This window comes from Porites lutea, chromosome 8 (genome assembly GCF_958299795.1).
Source record: "Porites lutea chromosome 8, jaPorLute2.1, whole genome shotgun sequence".
In the NCBI taxonomy this organism is placed as follows: Eukaryota; Metazoa; Cnidaria; class Anthozoa; order Scleractinia; family Poritidae; genus Porites; species Porites lutea.
Genome location: NC_133208.1, coordinates 23,270,084 through 23,289,473, shown reverse-complemented (window position 1 = coordinate 23,289,473; position 19,390 = coordinate 23,270,084). Strand labels below are relative to the sequence as shown.

Genomic DNA, 19,390 nt, shown 5'->3' with positions numbered 1-19,390 from the left:
ATCAATATCAAAGTGACAGTCGTAAGACATCACTGAAACGATAAGCTAATAAAACCCTTTATATACATAAGAATGTTACATATAGTTTGTAAAAAGTGGTTAGCAGTATCACAGACCTTAAGCAGATTTTTAAAAGTTTATTTAATAATAACATTCGCCTTTGACGACCCATTGCAGAATATGGTCAATCGAATGAGCCTTTAGCTCATTCAGTCTTGACTGCTTCAATCCAGTCTTACCTTCTCTGATCGATAGATGGGGAAGGGGGCCTCAGAATGACTGTCGGACCAGGAGGAAGCCAGTTACTGTACCTTTGTCTTTTAATTAGAGGACCGCTCTACTGTAATCAAAACACTGCAGATAAGAAGAACTACGAAACAGCTGCATTTAATTTGTTTAAAGGTGCTTCATACAATATAAGTGACCGTTTGCCTGTTGCTGATCAGATGATATTTTGAGGTTTTGTTAGTTACTTACCTAGCAGTTGTAAAGAGTAAACTTGGCTGTAGTACAGTCAGTTGACTAAGAAAATTATCGTTGGCCAAAATGTCTTAATTTATGTCCTGGTTTAATTTGTTCACAATAAGAGTGTGAGCTACGTCAATGCCCTTATACCGATCAACATGAAATTTTAAGTTAACAAAATTGTTCTGCAGAAACAGACTGTCCTGCTGACCTGACCATCTGCTACTGAGGGGTGCCCACAATTTATCCAGCTTGTAATGTGAGTCCTACATCTGTTAGTTGGATGACATGAAGTTGGCATTCTTATGCCTGCTGAACCCTCGAAACGAAACCATCCAGGTCCGATTCCACTGTCACAATAACCGTGGTAAGAAGTATCCTATTTCACAACACTCAATTACTCGCGCTTATTGTTATTAAGATGTGGGAAAATTGATCGAGCGCCCTTGAGGAGGTGGAAACTGTTATCGATTCCCGATCCAAACACGAATTTTTAGCAAAGAAAGGGTTGGGGAGGGTGGAACGTTCCACCTTCCTCCTTGGCACTGATCAGAGACTGAGCGGAGAGGCAGTGTTCAACGGCATTTATTACTGTCCATTGGGATTCAGAGCCCCGTTCACCTGCATACCCTTGTGCATGAGACTTGTTATTGTAATGTTTTGACTTCGCGCTTCGATTTTGAGTATTGTGAATAGTTGTAATGACACGCTTTGCTGGTTGAGCATAGAGCAGCATTGTGAAGTTGATTTTCTGTACCATAAACGATAATTGGCATGTTAAATCTCACATTTTAGTTACTTTGTTTTCCAGAATAAGTGCTTGCAGACATAAATGAATAAATACTTCAACAAATAAATAAATAAACAAATAAATATATAAACAAATGACATGAAACGATCACAATGTGTCATAAAATGACAAATAATTAACGGACATAATACTAATTTTGCTTGAAATTATTTAAACCCTGGTTTAAACAATCAGTGATTAAATAGACATGGAGGGCTAAGTTAAATTGAAACCCCATCCTCAGATTTTTTTTTCTTTCAGACTTATAGAATTCTTAAACGTAGCCACTATTTATCTTTGATGAGAAGTGATGCGAATGACCAAACAAACTTCAACTTCGATCCAGGTGCGCAGGAACTGATCACACTAACCAATGCACATGTAGGTTTTTATAGAATATAAAATCATTGTCAAGATAGTCCATTTTAATTTTTAACATTTTTTCACCTCGCGAAAGGCCTCGTTATTTTGAGGTGGTGAGTTTTTGCTCCTTAGCACAAGACTCTCTGATAATGTGAAGTTCACAACAGTGAGGTTTGTATAAGCCATCCAGTTCTGAAACGATGGAAAAATCATATTAGATAAGGCTAATCTCATTTTTATTTAAAGCTACAGCGATTTGATTTTATGATATATTTATTTACTTATTTATTTCTATATGGATTGTTGAAAATGTTACAAAGTAGGAATAGCATTAAGAGACTCAGTGCACTGATTTCTTCCTCGTGTTTCTACTTTCCTTCTCCCGGCCATCTGTAGTGTGACACTTAAAACCTGCGTTTTGGCATTTTTTTAAAGTTTGTACAGTAAGAGCGCAATATTTCGCTAACTGCTTTATGATACCTTCAACGAAGGAACCGAATTAAAACCACTTAGTATTTATTGCATAAGGCTGCGTATATGTTATGTGAAATTATGCATATCAACGAGGACTCGGCGGACAACAGTCGACTCACCTTGATCTGTATAATTCTTCTTTTCATTAAAAACTGAATCATTGGATAATGCAATTCTAAAGTTGTGATTGGCTTAGCCATCATGGTATATGAGCCATTATAGCATGCTCTCCAAACTATAACTATACGCGTCTGCTGAAAGTTAAAAACGAGCTGAAAATCGTTTGTTTTTACAAATAAAGTCGGGAAGAATTTTAGACTCGAAATTTTGTGGGCGTTTTTAATAAAACAGTTATTCCACTCGCGCTTGTTGGATATGAGATTATTATAGCCAACTCAGTACTACGCGCCTCGTTGGGTATCTACCATCTCATATCAGTCCAACACGAACTCGTGGAATAATTGTTAAATATATATCCTTCGAAAACCGAATCAAATAACTTTAAAAATTGAATTATTAATTCAAAATATTGTTTCCATCGACCTAAAATTTGCGTTTTAATAACATTTCCCTGTTGCTCTGTAACTTCAGGAATTGTATATATCTAGTTGAGATATTCTTTAAATAGTAGTCATCATGTTTCGCGCATGTGGCATTTTGCTGTTCTTGCTTTGTTTTTAGGAAGCATTAGTTTTCGCCATATTTCGGAGCTCTAGCTGAACAACCGAACTAAGTAAAACGCCTTCTGTTGTCCCCTTTCTAAACAATTAATTATCCGTAAAAGTGACTCATTTTTTGGTCAACGGAAGCTCGTTATGAAAGTTTCATAAACAGAGAAATACTTTAAATATCTCTATATTCCTACTTTGCGCAATAAGGGGCAAATGCGCAACATGAAATCTCAGAAACCCCTGGTGGATACAACATTTTACTTACAATTTTGATGCCCCTATGAAGTCCATCAAAAATTTTCACTTCCCTAAGACAGAGTTTGAAACTGTGTTCTGTCAAATCCTCCACCCAGACTGCAATGGCGTCTTGAGGTCTCTCAGGAAACTGGTGACTAGGAGCCGCAAGTACGATTGGAGGGGTCCCCAAAACCCTGAAATTAAATATAAATATGATAATAATTTTAATAATAATAATTTTATTTATATAGCGCTAAAATCCAATAATTGTCCAAAGCGCTACCTAATTACAAAAAAGAATAATAATAATAAAAAAAAAATTAAATTATAAAATATCTACAATATACAATATAATTCAAATATAGCCTAAGTTATCTACTATATAAATAAAAAACATCTTAAAACAAAAGGAATCTCATAACCTATATGCTAACTTAAATAAAAAAGTTTTAAGGGATTGCTTAAAAGTTGCCACTGAAGCACATTTCCTAATCTCTAGAGGTAAATCGTTCCACAATTTAGGTCCTGCAATAGAGAAAGCTCTGTCTCCATATGTTTTCAATCTGCTTCTTGGAACCACTAAATATTCTTTACATGAAGAACGCAATGACCTAGGAGTAAAGGAGTAATGAAAGGCAAAGAATGGGAAACTTAAAGAAATAATATTTATCAAATTCCTAAGTAAGTACGTTTCACAATTTCACCTGAATCAGACAAGATTTTTCTTCATAATTAGGGTATTGTATTATTTTCCTCGAATACCAATTGAAAGAATTCCATGTAGTTACTTTGTTTTGTTGTGGCTCTTTATTATTACATTTATTAGCAACACGCGTATCACATAAATTCGCAAAACTCAGAGGAGGCTGCAGTGTCCCGTAAAATGCTAGAGACGAAAGAGATAGAAATTGAGTCTATGATGTAACACTAACTAGGGAAGCCAGATTGAACAATGGGCATGGAATTGGAAGCTTAGACATACTGAATTACAAGTACGCTGTTGGACTGTCGCCAGACTTTTTAATGGAATAATGGCCTTGTACTGCTTCGGCATTGGGTTTGACATTCAGAATTTTCCCATTGTACCCAATCGTCTGGATCATTGCAAAATTAAAACTGTATCACGGAAATCGGGCTTAGTTGCTCAATGTCCTCAATAGCAATCAAGGATGATTATTATTGTTAAACAAGGGCCTCACCTATAGCTCTCCCTGAATATGTCTCAGCGTACACTCTATGACCGCGCGCGCGATCAAAAAGCAAAAGCAAAATTCAAACAAAGACAAACCAGAGAGGCGCAAAAAATTATCTCTTCTAATATCACACAAACAAACGCTCTTTAACTGAATATAATTCGAGAAACATATGGTGCAAATTTTCAGACTATTTTATCGGCAATTTACGTTTTCCGTTCTTAATGTTCCAAACCCATAACTCCTGCTATGAAAGCAAAGAACTAGATACGAATAATTGTGTTGAAATCATGGATATAGGGATTAAGTTACTTTTCCTAAGGAGAGTCTAGGTCATTTTCTCTAGAGGTGTAACAATATCCCAAGATCTTACTGGGGTGAGGTGGTAATAAGCCTTTTGCATCACTTGGTTACGTGATCAACTGTAAACACGAAAACAGTTCGCTTTTGAAAAATGTTGTTAGCACGAGCTGAAAGAGTATTTTAAAATTAGGTAACCTGTATATTTTCAGCCATGTATCTCAAAAGTAGCTAAAACTGTTTTCGTGTTTACCGAAGGTTGATCACGTGATCAACTAATGCAAAAAGTCTATCGCCTCTCAAATACTTGATATCATCCCTGTATGAGAGGACTTCATCCCAACTTTTTCGAAATTCATTGCAACAGCGCAACTGACTGTGAGGTGAGATTTTCCAAGAATTCTTTATTTGCGTCGAATTTCATATCCATGTGGCCGCTTTGACGTTTGGTTGGTTTTAGCTTGTTTGTGTCCGCTAATAATTTTAGAAATTAGCCAACAGTGTTCCTCAGCAAAGAAAACTGATCTTTTGTTCTCTTTTCAACTGTTCACATTTTACTTTAATCTATGTTGACTTTTAAAAGAATAATTAGTTTTGGCTGCCGTGAATAATGGTTATTTATCCATAGTCTGATTTACAACCAGATAGTATCTATTCATAATAACATCTTTCACACAGGTACACCACAGTCGTTTTAATCATTGCATTTTCGCTATATTTACTTACGAAAATATCGTTTATTAAGTTGTTAGTTACATACTGTAGAGCCAACAGATAAATTTTGAATATGAAAGTTTTTGCTGTACACGTCTTACAAATTTTGAAATAGATCGCTGGTTTATGTTTAAGGTGAAAACTAGTAATTATCCTACGCTTCTTCCTGTTTAAACAGCCGATAGCTTAACTTGCAACTTTATACATATTGTAACACTTACAATACAATTATTTATTGAACATAATCGCTGTTTTGCTGACCTAGCTAGGTCTTTGTTTTGCAGTTCTTTTACTTTTTAAAATAGAAACAGTAACAAAAGATTTCAGGTTAAAAATAGATTGTGTAAGTTTTCATTTAACTCTAAGTGATTTCTGTCAGTATATTTCTATTGTATTCTTTTGCCTTCAATGGTTATAGAAATCATACATAGGAAAACTGTTATTTACTGTTTTTATATTGCATCGTGGATTTCAGGGTTGCCGTACTACATTTCATTTATTTCGCCGTCATGTCCGTCTCGCCTCAGTTAATGCCGTTTGATTTGTTGTTGTTGGAACTACAGTTTAGCTCTGTTTTATCTACTACTGTACCAGTTAGTGGTTTGATCCTGGTCCTACATAGAAGTGTCGGCTCTTCCCCGCATTTGAGTTTTATTTTTTTATGCACCTATCAATGTAAATCCCGTGGGGGGGGGGGGGGGGGGAGTGCGGGCAAGGGGAGGGGATTTGATGCCTGGGACTATCCCCGCTGTTGGGCTTTTGATCGTACGAAGCGACCCCGGGGTCGGGACATTTAACTTTGACCGACAGAAGCCTGGTATCAATTCAGAAGCAGTTACCAAGTCCGTCCCTCGAGGCTTCCTGAGAGTCACGCTGTTGGAGAAAGGTATGAAGTTTTCATTTGTTTTAATCGCCATAATCCGATACTTTACACTGTCATCTAAACAGATAATGTCTATTTTGAGAAAGTTTTTATCTTCAAGTTCCCATCTGATTGTAAAACTCGATTGAAATCGAATTCCACCATGAAAGTCAGACGATTTTTTATGGGTCACTGATCCGACCTGTTCCGACATGTTGAGCAGATGTTATAAAGCATTTTAAGTTTTATTAATATTATATAGCACGGTCAATCTTCCTGGAGTGATTTTGTCGTCAAGATAAGAGATGCTAGTGGAGAGAGAAAATACTTAATTACAACGAGTAATTTAATGGAGCTTCTGTTAACCGTAAATAAAAGTAGTAACAACGTGTTTGAAATGTTCTTTTATTCGTTTTATATAGTATTATAGCATTGTTAGTTTAGATTTTTCCCCTGGGGTGGGGGCTTTTTTGACACTTTTGATTGACCTTTCGTTTCCCACCCTGGGGAATTTGATCGAAAAATTTTAAAATTTGTCAAATCCCCACCCCTTGCCCGCACTCCCCCCCCCCCCCCCACGGGGTTTACATTGATAGGTGCATTAGTTTCCCCTGTTTTATCGACAGTTAAACACCGACTTCCTGTTGAGCCTAAAGTTAGTTTCAGAGTGGAAAGGCCTTCCGTCACATTCAAGTCACATGACCCATCACTGTACTAACTTAAAAGTTTTCTTAACCTAAAACGATGACCTTAGAGCGTTACTGAACAGTACCATTTTTAAAATGTTCTTGTTCAATAGTTTTGCCTAAGCAAATATTTTAAATGGAGATTAAGTATATCTTAACATATAACGAAACCATCAAAAAGAGAGGAGAGAGGGGGTGGAGGTATTTTTGTTTGCGCACAAACTATTAGGGGCACAGCTCATTATATCAAACGCAACGGTGAAACTCAACTTTGTGGTTACATACCAATCAAGCCAGCCCGGTTAACTGGGAAAATACGGTTATAACTATTTTTGGACTAAAGTTAAGGTCGCAGAAAGGGGAGAAACAGTCTTTAGAGAATTGGCAATAATATAAGTATTCACATCGTAGTGGACTAAAGATGTAACAACCTTAAAACTAATATGGACACACCTAGGTTCCTTTTGTTTGGTCTGCCTCCCCCATCGCACACACACACTTATTTGCCCTCCAGGGAACAGAATTTTCACCCGGAAGTATTTCATTTCGGGTGTCGGGCTTCACTTGGCTATCATGGCTACATTCCTGTCTCGAAGCCGCGGGGTTTTTTTTCGCCGTTGTTAACAGATGCAGTCATCGGTTTACTCTTGAATGTCACTTATTAGATGGCCTGTTTTTTTTTTTTTTGTTGTTTTTTTTGTTTTTTGTTTTTTTTACCTGATGTGCCTCATGGAACTGATTATTCCCAGTCCGAGGGAGATCCCAAAAAATTTTCCGTTACTATTATAAATTTCTTTCCCAAAAGGTTATCAAGAAATCAATCAATCAATCAATCACTTTATTTATGTCAATACGTGGTGGGATGGGGTTGCGCCGATCATCCAAGCAGAAGGCTCATGTGTGGAACATATATATGACAAGGCATACAATGGATTTTCTTTACCTTTTCCTTTCCTTCAACAAACAACTCTTCCAACCATTAAATTTGTATTGATGGCATTTATCGAGGGTCTTTTGTTTGCCTTGACGAGTCGACTGCCTTGATTCTTGCGCTTACCAGAATAATAGCAAATAATGCAATGAATTCAGCATATGACATCCTGGTCCACTTTTTGGATTTATATTTCAGATTGTCAATGTTGTTGCATTAGAGAATCAGCTCGGCTCTACAACACATTTGATATAACTAGAATTTCCACCCACTGTGAGAGGTACAACATTTTTTATCTGCAAATGTACAATAATCTGTAAGTGTCTGCAGGGTCTTACTGCAAACCAAATTTACCATGAAAATCATTCCTCGCGAAACACGCTCAGGGGCATTTGGCTGTTATCTTTAGAGCAAGACGGCGTTGAATGGTTGAATCCTCTGTCTCTGAGAAAAAACAGGTCAACATAGGAGTTTTATATACAGTTGGACCTTCTTTACGCATCTTAAAGTGACATAAGTTGGCTATACTCTCGAGTAATCCTGCTTATCTTTAAGATGAAAAAGACAGTAACCCGGGTGAGGAATACTTCCTTATATAAGCTCTTAGGTTTGTGCAACCCCATCGGGTTGGGTTTTTGCGCCGTTTTGGTCTGAAAACGGGTATACACTTTGCCCATTTTGGTCTGGGATCGGGTATGGTTTTCGAGGGAACTACGGAGTGGATTTGAATAATTTTTTTGTTTGCGCTCTAATCTATGTCAAGATAACATAATTTCTGCCTTAAGGCCAGATCTGAAAACGGGTATGGAAAATTACATTTTTTGGTCTGAAATAGGGTCAGGATTTGGAGAACCGGGCGGCATACCCCCACCCCACGGGGGGGCAGTAATCGGATTTTCCAAGAGCCCAAGCTCGGGCCATGCAATAGAATCCAAATCCGGAATCCCTGAAATGTTTTTGCTAATGGTATCTGGAATCCTGGAAATTTTGCTTGTGGAATTCGGATCCTGGGCTTTGGAATCCGGAATGTAGCTTAAGGAATCCGTCTTGGATTCCCTTACATGGGGCGACAACTTGAAGGCGATGCTCTCACCCCAGATACCCGGCGAAACTGGAATTCATTAACGACTTTTATTTTTTTATTTATTTCGGCAGCGTTATTAGCAATGAAGATGGCTTTGAATTCAAGGAGATCTCAATAACGTAAAGCTGTGAAAGGCCAGAGGGGTGTTAGTATACCACAGCAAACCGACTAAAATTCAGCTCTATAAGAGCTGTGTGAACTAGCTCGGTGTTTTTATATGGCAGGAGTATTGGGAAGCATTGGGTAAGAAAGATGTGAGTTAAGATGAAGTTTTCCAAAACGGTTAGCAACGGGGGATCTGTAATGGAGACCCGGAGAAAGCAGGCTTTCATTCTCAGAGGGTCCCCAATAGGGTTTTTCACTCCCAAATCTCGCTCTGATTTTGCTTTAAAGTCCCGAATCCCGAGCTTCAAATGAAGGAAATTACGTATCCCAAAAAACCTATTGAGGACCCTCTTCTTAGCATGACAGCCCCTTAAAAATCTCGCAGGGGTCAAAACATTTTTCTTTGTTTCCTAATTAATCTCAAGTTTCTTTCTAGAGTCAATTCGTCGGGTTTCTCACTTTCAGCACGCGCAAGTATACAATTGACTTTTCGTGTCCTTCGTACGAGTGTAACTTGTACACTTGATTCACACAGTAAAACTCCACCGTCAGTCTCCCCATCGAGACCGTAGGGCTAGTGTCCTTGTTATTAGCAAGCAAGAGTCTGCGGTAGAAAGGGAATTTAGCTGCTGTTCGTACTGCCGATGTGCGTGCAAGACGAGAGTGACTGTATCTATAGTCGCTATTCATTTCGTTTCCTATTTTACAGAGTGCATCCCTGTACCCATCAATATTAAAACAAGTTAGCAGATTCATATATATCCCGCACTTCCCGGTACATCTCTTTCACTTGCACCTTGTTTTTAGTTAGTGCCACAACGGAGATGACAAGTAGGTGTACCATTAATATGGTAGATATAATATGAACCACAATTTCTCGCTTTGATGCTTGTTGACCATTGACAGCAGCCTGATTTATAGTGAAAACACACTGTCCTGGTGACCTGACCGTCTGCTACTGTGGGGTGTCCACCATTCATCCAGCCGGTTGCAGTTGTGCCACATCTGTTATACTGGGGACATGAAGTTGGCATTCTTGTACCGGCGGACCCCTCGAAACGAAACCAACCAGGTCCGATTCCCTTGTCACAATTATAGTCGGGGGTGTACGTAATCTTTTTGGTAGAACTGTTAAGGCTTGCGTAATTCTGATATTCTGATATATACATATAAAAAAAATAATTATTTAACTATTAAAAAGTTAGAAAATCATTGAATATTTTAATATTTTTTGTAATTCATTGTTTCGAAAAGTTTTATCTACTGTACATAAACTAATTCAAAACGGGTAATTTTCACGTGCTCTAAGATCCCCCAGCACCTGTCCGGCTGTGACGATAATTGTCTACATACGAGTAATTGAGGATTGGTTACTGGCTTTCACTCACTGGTAGACATACAGACCAAGGTTAAGCAATAACATGGGAAAGGGAGACTAATATATCTGTAGGCATTCTTTAGCTGCCTCGATCTGCGCTTGCAATTGGATGAGTGATCTCTGTTACATACGATGAAGTAGGGAAATAGTAGGTTAAATAATAATTTTATGCACTAAAATTGGTTCAATTCATCACATCGACGCTAGTTTCTTTATCGTCTGTCCTCTTATTGATCATAAAATCGCATCACAACATCGTCAAAGTGTTGTGGATCCATGAGTAAGAGCCCCAGGCGAGTGAATTTACTAGAAAATTTGACAATGTTGATGCGGACCTGGCGTCAATTTGCTTTTTGCTTTAACAAAAGTTTGGAGAAAGGATCAGTAAAAAACATTTTGCCTCTCAAAAAGAAGGTACTAACACTAGAACCCGGTTAATACGGACACATTAGGGGACATGCCATTGTATCCGTAACGTGTGGATGACCGCATTAAGTGGGCTCTCCAAAAAAACGTCCTGGACACATGTTGTATTGATATGAAGACTATGGCAGACAAAGAGGAAGAAGGGTAGGAACAATGACTGCGCCGAAAAGCCAAGGAAGTGAAACTTGAGTAGTAATTATTAAATGGTTATATAGTACGTGGGAAGAAAGACTGATTTAAAATCAAACATATCAAGCTATTCTGCTACTTAAACCCAGAAATCTGTCATTGTTTGAACAGTGTAAAATATCCTAGCACGTGATTATGACAAGGAAAATGGACGGTACGTCGATAGCCAGTGTCCGTAAATAGCAGGGTTGGCAGAGTTTGTGCCTTAGGACACAGAAAAGTGTCCAGTGCATTGTTTCCGTATTAAAAGGGTAAATTTTAGAAACTGTCCGTTATATACGGGTGTTCCGTTTTGCAGAAATTAAGGACGGTGCCCACTATTGTTACTGCGCACATTTTCTGCGCATGCCAAGGTAGTCGCACGTAACGCGAAAGAAATGCGCAACACGCAGGACACGCGGACTGGTTTTGTCTCCTGTAAGTCCGGGAGGTTCTAGTTTTTTCTTGCGGAAAAGATGCGTCGTTTTTCAGCAGATGAAAAATAATTTCTATTTACCTTGTCAGTCCTTTGAAAACCGAAGAAGTATGCGTATGTTGCTATTTCTACGTAAGTGATCGATCTGACCGAACATTTTATAGTCAAACAAAAGTCAATTCTAAAACATCAAAAGTTATTGTTTCAAGATGTTACGCTTAGAGCTTGGGTATTAAAAAATCCCTTAACAGGCAAGGATCAGTAAATCAGAAGGAAAATAGCTCCAAGTCCTCCGCTTAATCGAGAAACTGCAAGCTTACCTTTCACTCGCGTCCTTCGCGTTTTATCGGCTAATCGGCTATAAATTAAACACTTTCCCGAATATTTCTTTAATTTTGTACGATTTTATGTAATTATTCACCAGAAGATAGATTTAAAGCGTTCGAGTACATACAAATGTCCCTTTTATTGAGAGTCCGAGGCTTTTATTTGTTGAACAAACAAGAAAAAAGCTATCACAAGATTGTTTGGATTGCTGAGATCGCAGCTTCACAAATAGTTGCGGACCGCAAAGGAAACGCTTTCCTCGTGGAAAAAATGATAAAAAATGGTTATGCTTTTTAATATTGTCATTGTTATTTAAGCATTTTGGCATTACTAAGCATTGAAATTATTGACTTATTGGCAGCTTGTCGTTTAGATAGTATTTCTTAAGGTTCAATTTCACGCCACTCATAATCCGGACAGTTAGACATAGCCGCCATTTGGCTGTTTACAAGCTAAAGATGGAAGGTAAAATAAAGTATTTCCATTCTAAGACTTTCTCAGGTTTAACAGACACTGTTAAGTCTAAAATTAACATTTACAAAACGAAACATAGTGAATGATTATGACACAAAATGCTACAGTAAAGAAAATCAAAACGAAAAAAATAAAATGATCATTATATTTATAGCCTAGTGCATATATGAGGGTACATAAACGCATTCGGTACAACTACTTTCACACTATTCAGCGTTTTTAAAAGAGAGCTCATGTATGGAACTTGAGTCTATGCAAATCATTTATGTCATATGACACTTGTGGCAAAGCCCGAAAGAGATAGCGCAAAGCACAGATATAAGCTCATTGAATGTATGCAAGTTTAATAACATATTCGATCAAATTCGATAAAAAACGATAGAAGGTTTATAATCAATATTACATGTTAAGTTCAAAAAATCTTGAGGACATGTACAGGTAAGCAAACGATTGAAGTAGTACCTGTCTTAGAGTCCCTGTCGACTATCTTCCACTACAGTACAGTAGTTTTTTTACACTGAGCACCAGCCGTGGATCTCAGTGAGCTCGCCATACTACTCTATGTGCGCTGCAAGTAATCTCTAATACCTTGTAGATTGCTCTTCTCCAAACATTTTTGTTAAATGTTTGAGACGGAGAAGCTCCAGTTGAATGAAATAGTATAATTTGTTTTCCTTAGAGTCCCAGAGCTTCGATCCTGGTCAGTGTGGATCGCCGACGCTGACCCGCAAACGGATCGAAGCTATGGGAAGGAGAATGATGGACGATCCGATCGCTGCATATTAGAAGTCACTAGTAAGTAAACTGTTGCAATACAAGGATTCACTTAATATTTAAGAAACCTTAAAAAGCAAACTTTTCCGGCTTGTTCTTCAATAGACCTTGGCTTGTGCAAAGCCGGTCATGATCGATACACGAATTCGTGGGTCGTAATGAGGCAAGCAAAAGGGGAAAAGACCAGTAAAAGATTTTGTGAAGAATGAATTGTAGACACCATAGCGCGCGCTGATGACAATACCCATGTCACTCCCGCAATACATATACTTTTTAGTCGGTTTGAGTGGCTAACACAAAAGAGAATTGAATTTGATTAATTAACCAGGTCTCGCTTTCGGCTTCGTCGACAAGAGATCTGGGTAATATTTGCATTAAACTGAAACCCTCTTTAAACAATCAAGGTTAAAGTAACATGCATCTAACGAGTGTAAATAAGGGTCTAGTGAATAGACACATTCCTAATTCTTGGTGATAATAAGTACCGTATGGAATACAGTGGAACCCCGATATAACGATATGCCAAGGAAGCAGCGGAATTAGATCGTTATATCGAGGTATCGTTATATCGAGACTCCCGATATAACGATATAGAGTACTAAAGTGTGACGTCATAAAAATGAAATTTCTGAAATTATGGGATTTGTCAGGATATTCTGAAAGAACAATGTCCAAGAGGCCTACTTGCCAAAAATGAGCATTTCGGGGCAAATTGTCTCTGAGATAGTAGCCCAGTTATACTCAGAAAACTCCATACAAACCCTTCTAATTTTTTTTGGGTCGACCCAAAAAAAATTTAGAAGGGTTTGTATGGAGTTTTCTAAGCATAACTGGGCTACGATAAGCAACACAAAAAAGCAAGCAATTAGAGATTTTATTAATACGTTGGATGATTCGAGGAACAACACAACTAAGTGTAATCATAATCTGTGTAACCGTTTTCTTTACAAAGAGCAAACAAGTTAAACGGAATTAATTATTTTAAGCTTGATAAAATTAGAAATAGATATTAAGTACAACTAAGAAAATGCTCGGTAAAAAATCCGAGCCCCCAGCGGGAATCGAACCCACGACCGATTCCTGCTGGAAGCTTGATAAAAGAAAAAATAAAAGATCGCACGTTCTAACAATCGATATTGTTGCACTTATTGAACAAAAAACGTACTTACGCACATCTTACGATTTTGTGCATCTTGCCGACCTAGCCCCTGTCGTTCAAACGATAGATAACCCTATATCCAGTCGATAAATCTCTATCCAGTGGAAAGCGTATATTGATTATCCGTTGAGTAGCGCTATCCAGCGTTTGTACAACCGGCGCCTGTACTTTATTTTCATTCATTGCTTACATAATCTGACTGATTGACATCGCTTGTCTGTTCGCTTACTCCAAGCTGCCACTGATTACTGCAATTTTTTCCCGTATAACGAAAAATTTTATTGAAAGGGTAAGAAGAGTACAGAAAAAGAGTGCTGTATTGCTGTTGTTACCGGTTTACTCAAAAAACAAACATATCAGACAAACTTTTTAAATTAGACTTAAAAGTCTCACCAGTGAATGTGCTTACCATTGCATATCAGGCCACGAGGAGCCGCAAGCAGTAAAATTTCTGTCCCGTAATTTAATCAGTTAAATCATCAAAGTTGACAGGTCTTTCTGATGATCAAAGCGACCGTTCGGTTTACCATTTACACCTTCAGTGCGAAGACTGTCACGGGAACATGAACACCTTCAGGATAATTGCTTACCATAACAGTGCGGGTCGCGCGCGTTCCCTTCAACCTGATTGGCGATCACGACAAACAAAACAAAGGCCTTTTTTAACTGGCTAATCGTGGCGCGTACTCAAATCTGGGTACACAGCTGGAAGTCCAGAACAAGGATTTCGGCGCTGCTTCGTAGACGGAGTTAACCAGAGTTTAATTTCGTCTGCGCGCAGGCTAGTTTCGAAGAACGTGATCGTGACTGTTGTTTTCATTCAATGACTGTGCGCGTTGATATGCCAACGTTTAAAACAGACTGCAACATTAAATTTTTTTTATAAAAGCAAAGAAGCTGCTGAGTAGAAACTAAACCGTCCCAGACTTATTCCGTTTCATTCGTGTACTTTCATTTTGATGGGGTCTGTATGATGAACAAACCCGTGAGTATTACCTCTGTTTAATATACCGAATGTCATGCGATGACTCATCGCTTTTACTATGGATAAGACGGATACAAACAATAATTTCTTTCGCAACGTTTAGTATAATTTACTTAATATGGAGACCATAGATTTTTCGTTATATATGCTTCATTTCTTGGCTTATTCCGGCTACGTGCGAAAAATTAGATGACAATGTTTCTGTGCTATAATTATACTGATAATTTCTTGCACCTTGAAACTCATGAAAGCCAAACTTGTTTAACCCCAGCAAAAAACTCTTTTAATGGAGGAGCTCAACCTGATAGTTGCACTAAAATCTAATAATTGTTAATGCATTTGCTTTCTGTAACCTCTTGGGTAGAACATACCTGAAGGTTACATTGAAAATAGTCACTGCATTTGCTCTCTGTAACCTCGTGGGTAGAACATACCTGAAGGTTACGTTAATAATAATCATTGCACTTTCTCTTTGTAACAACGTGGGTAGAACATACCTGATGGTTACATTAATAATAATCACTGCATTTGCTCTCTGTAACCTCGTGAATAGAACATACCTGAAGGTTACGTTAATATAATCATTACACTTTCTCTTTGTAACCTCGTGGGTAGAACATACCTGATGGTTACATTAATAATAATCACTGCATTTGGCTCTCCGTAACCTCGTGGGTAGAATATACCTGACGGTTACATTTAATAATAATGACTGCATTTGCTCTCTGTAACCTCGTGGGTAGAACATACCTGAAGGTTACGTTAATAATAATCATTGCACTTTCTCTTTGAAACCTCGTGGGTAGAACATACCTGATGGTTACATTAATAATAATCACTGCATTTGGCTCTCCGTAACCTCGTGGGTTGAATATACCTGACGGTTACATTTAATAATAATGACTGCATTTGCTCTCTGTAACCTCGTGGGTAGAACATACGTGAAGGTTACGTTAATAATAATCATTGCACTTTCTCTTTGTAACCTCGTGGGTAGAACATACCTGATGGTTACATTAATAATAATCACTGCATTTGGCTCTCCGTAACCTCGTGAGTTGAATATACCTGACGGTTACATTTAATAATAATCACTGCACTTTCTCTTTGTAACTTCGTGGGTAGAACATACCTGATAGTCATATTAACAATAATAATTACTGCATTTTCTGTCCGTAACTTCGTGGGTAGAGTTTACCTGATGGTTACATTAATAATAATCATTGCGGCATTTTCTCTTTGTAACCTCGTGGGAAAAAAAATTAATGCCTCTCTCCTGGAAATTTTGCCTGTCCTTTGAGCATAGTGATCTTTGGGTAACGAATTCACGAAAACAGGTAAAACGCTTTTTTTTAACAACAGCACTTATATTATTTGGCTTTTTGAGGGAGGTTGAACATTAATGGAATAGAACTATAAAAAAAGCTCATAAAGCGGAAAAAGTTATCTTTACAAAATGCGCTTTGACAATGTCAAGGAGTAAAATAAGCTGAAGTTTTGTAGTTATAGCCCGAAGAAAACCTATTCCTGCATGAAAAGTAGCTCTGATTCGTTTCTCTTAACTAGAAGAGATGCATATCCCTGTGAACCAGTTTTTTAACCAGGAGCGATTCCCACTCACTTCTGATACTTTGTTGACACGAGTTCCTATTTCAATATATGTCTAATTCAAGCTTAGCCGCGTGATAGCTCTTCATTAGCGAAAAGGTCCAAGTGATATTTTGATTGACGTGTTGTTTAGGATCCTGAGGTTTTTTAACACCTTTTCTCTAGCTTAACTGGCGAAGATATTCTAGGAATTTGCCCTTCAATTCCAAATTCTTTGATGTGCCGCCAGATGCCGTGCAAAAATATCACCGCTTGTGGCTCCTCGTGTAATATAATGGGTGACGAATTACGCGTTAATTTATAATTTCACATGTAGAATTGCAAAATTGCCATGGCAACCATGATTCCGCACGTCTCAGTGCTCAGTGCTCAATTGACTATTTTCCAATTGCCCATAATACACTCTGTTTGCCCCCCAAATTTTGCATAACTTATTGTCTTAAAATGCTCTTGGGAAAATGCAATACTCCCAGGAGCATTTAAAAACAATGGTTTATGTAGAATTTGGGGGGCAAACAGAGTGTATTATGGGCAATAGAGTACCGAAGTGTGACGTCATAGAAAATGAAATTTGTGAAATTATGGGATTTGTTAAGATATTCCGAAAGAACAACGTCCAAGACGCCTACTCGCCAAAAATTAGCAATTTGGAGCAGATTGTCTCTGAGATATTAACCCAGTTATGCTCCGATGACTCCATACAAATCCTTCTAAATCTTACCTGGTTCCTAATCTTATGAACCAAGCCAAATTTAGAAGGATTTGTATGGAGTCGTCACAGCATAACTGGGCTAATATCTCAGAGACAATTTGCCCCTAATTGCTAATTTTTGGCGAGTAGGTGTCTTGGACGTTGTTCTTTCAGAATATCATAACAAATCCCATAATTTCACAAATTTCATTTTTATGACGTCATCACTTCGGTACTCTATTGGAAAATAGAGAATGCTAAGATGGCGTCAAAATGTTATGAATGAAGATTTCAAGGCATTAAAACTTGTCGAATGTGTCCTCATCGCATCACAAAAAGAATCTAAATCGAGGTCAACTTGCATTAGAAATGATCTGGGAGACAACGTTTCCTACCTTTGCAAGTGTTCCCGTCACCGGAAAATCCAATCTTGCAAGTACAGTAGTAGGATCTGTCATTGTTGGTGCAAGTTGCATTTACGTCACAGAGGGGAACAGAAGAAGTGCATTCGTCAATATCTGAATGATAAAAGTAAAGGTTTGACGTTTAGGAGCACCCTTGGAGCAAGTTGCCTTTGCTCGCAGGCTAACGTTGGAGTTAGACAAGATGACCAACTAGAAACTTCCTCGGATTCTAGTCTAGAAGTATACGATTCGACTCAATTATTTTATCCCCTTTTTTCTGAAAAATTACTAAAGAAAACAAGCATAGTCTAATTATTGGACTGACGTATTAAAAAGGAACGTGCGTTGACTCGTACAATGCATTATTAACGGAGGTAACCCATAGCAATGTTAACAGTTTCTAAAATTCTCCATCCAGAATAAACGGTTAATCAGTACACAAAAAGACCTTGCCTGGTGTACGCCTCTTGGTTCTATTAGTTCTAAAGGGCACGCTATTTGGCATAGCGTGCATGTACTCTATCGCATTCGGGAAAGCTAGACCTCCAGTTGATCGGGGAATTTAAGCTTCACCCGCATGCATTCCCCGAACATGAAAGACGAAAATTTTGGCAGTTTCGGAAAAGCACCGGGAATTATAACAATGCGTTTTAGTACAACGTTACATTAGGTCCAAGCAAGCGGGACATCATATTAAAAGCAGTGCTGAGCGACAGCTTATACCAAGCCAGACTCCCCACCGCTCCTTTGCTGTAGATATATTTTTACATTTTCCGCCGAATTCTTATTCACTTATTACGTCCATCTACACAGATGAATATAAAAAAGATAACTCCTATATAGTAAGCCCTTCCACTTTACGGGAAATTTAATAAGTCTATTTCACATTTGCATGTGTAAATTAATACAAAGGATGCAAAATGGACAATATATATTTGCAAAAGCCTTAATCCTTTTAAGGTTAGTCCCCGGGATCATTCAGTTATACGCTAACTCATTCCTCACCTCCAAAGCATTCTCTTCTCTTCCTCAACTTTGTTTGTCCATAACCGAGTGATACGGATGTTATCACTTATAAATTTAAAGTGAACTCACCTTCAGTCTCCATATTACAGTAAGCGAGAACAGATGTGCCAAGTTTAACGGCAGAAAACCAATAGTTTTGACTGATGGAATGACCTTCACTCATCTTTATTTCTAAACAGGTTTCAGTCGGCAGTTCGGGAATGGAACCTAGAGGCACTGAAAGAAGTCAATTCATTATATCTTTTATTTGATTTACAGTCGGTTGAGACAGTCCGTTTGCTACATACTTCAGGGTAGGAAGCTCAGTAACAGCCGGACGGATAAAAAAATCCTCCTTATCTGTTGCCTTGATATCAGCATTAAAAGGGCGCTCAATTGTTGCTTCATGACCATGTAACTCGGAACGGACCATGCGGGTTGGGGTGGAAAATTATATTTATTTAACAATTAATATAGAATTGTAAACAGTTTTTACCTCTGTTCCTATCACGTTTGTAGTAAAATCTGTCTGGGTCGGGAATGAAATCCTCAGGTCTGGCTTCCTTGGTTCTATTACTAAACTAGCACTTGAGAAAAGAGATCACCCAGTTAAAGCTTTGGCATCGATCGTCTTCGCGACAAACGTGTACGCATGTATGTGGGAGTTCTGCCGACATCGT

The 19,390-nt window shown here is 38.1% G+C and overlaps 1 protein-coding gene across 1 annotated transcript in view; it reads right to left on the bottom strand.

Moving 5' to 3' along the window:
- Positions 1–9,864: 9,864 nt before the first annotated feature.
- Positions 9,865–19,390, bottom strand: part of LOC140947040 (uncharacterized) — a 33,385-nt gene continuing 23,859 nt past the window's right edge. Inside the window, exon 11 of the mRNA XM_073396120.1 lies at positions 9,865–10,031. Coding sequence (XP_073252221.1) covers positions 10,007–10,031 — 25 coding nt within the window. The 3' untranslated portion in view covers positions 9,865–10,006. The remainder of the gene's footprint in view (positions 10,032–19,390) is intronic.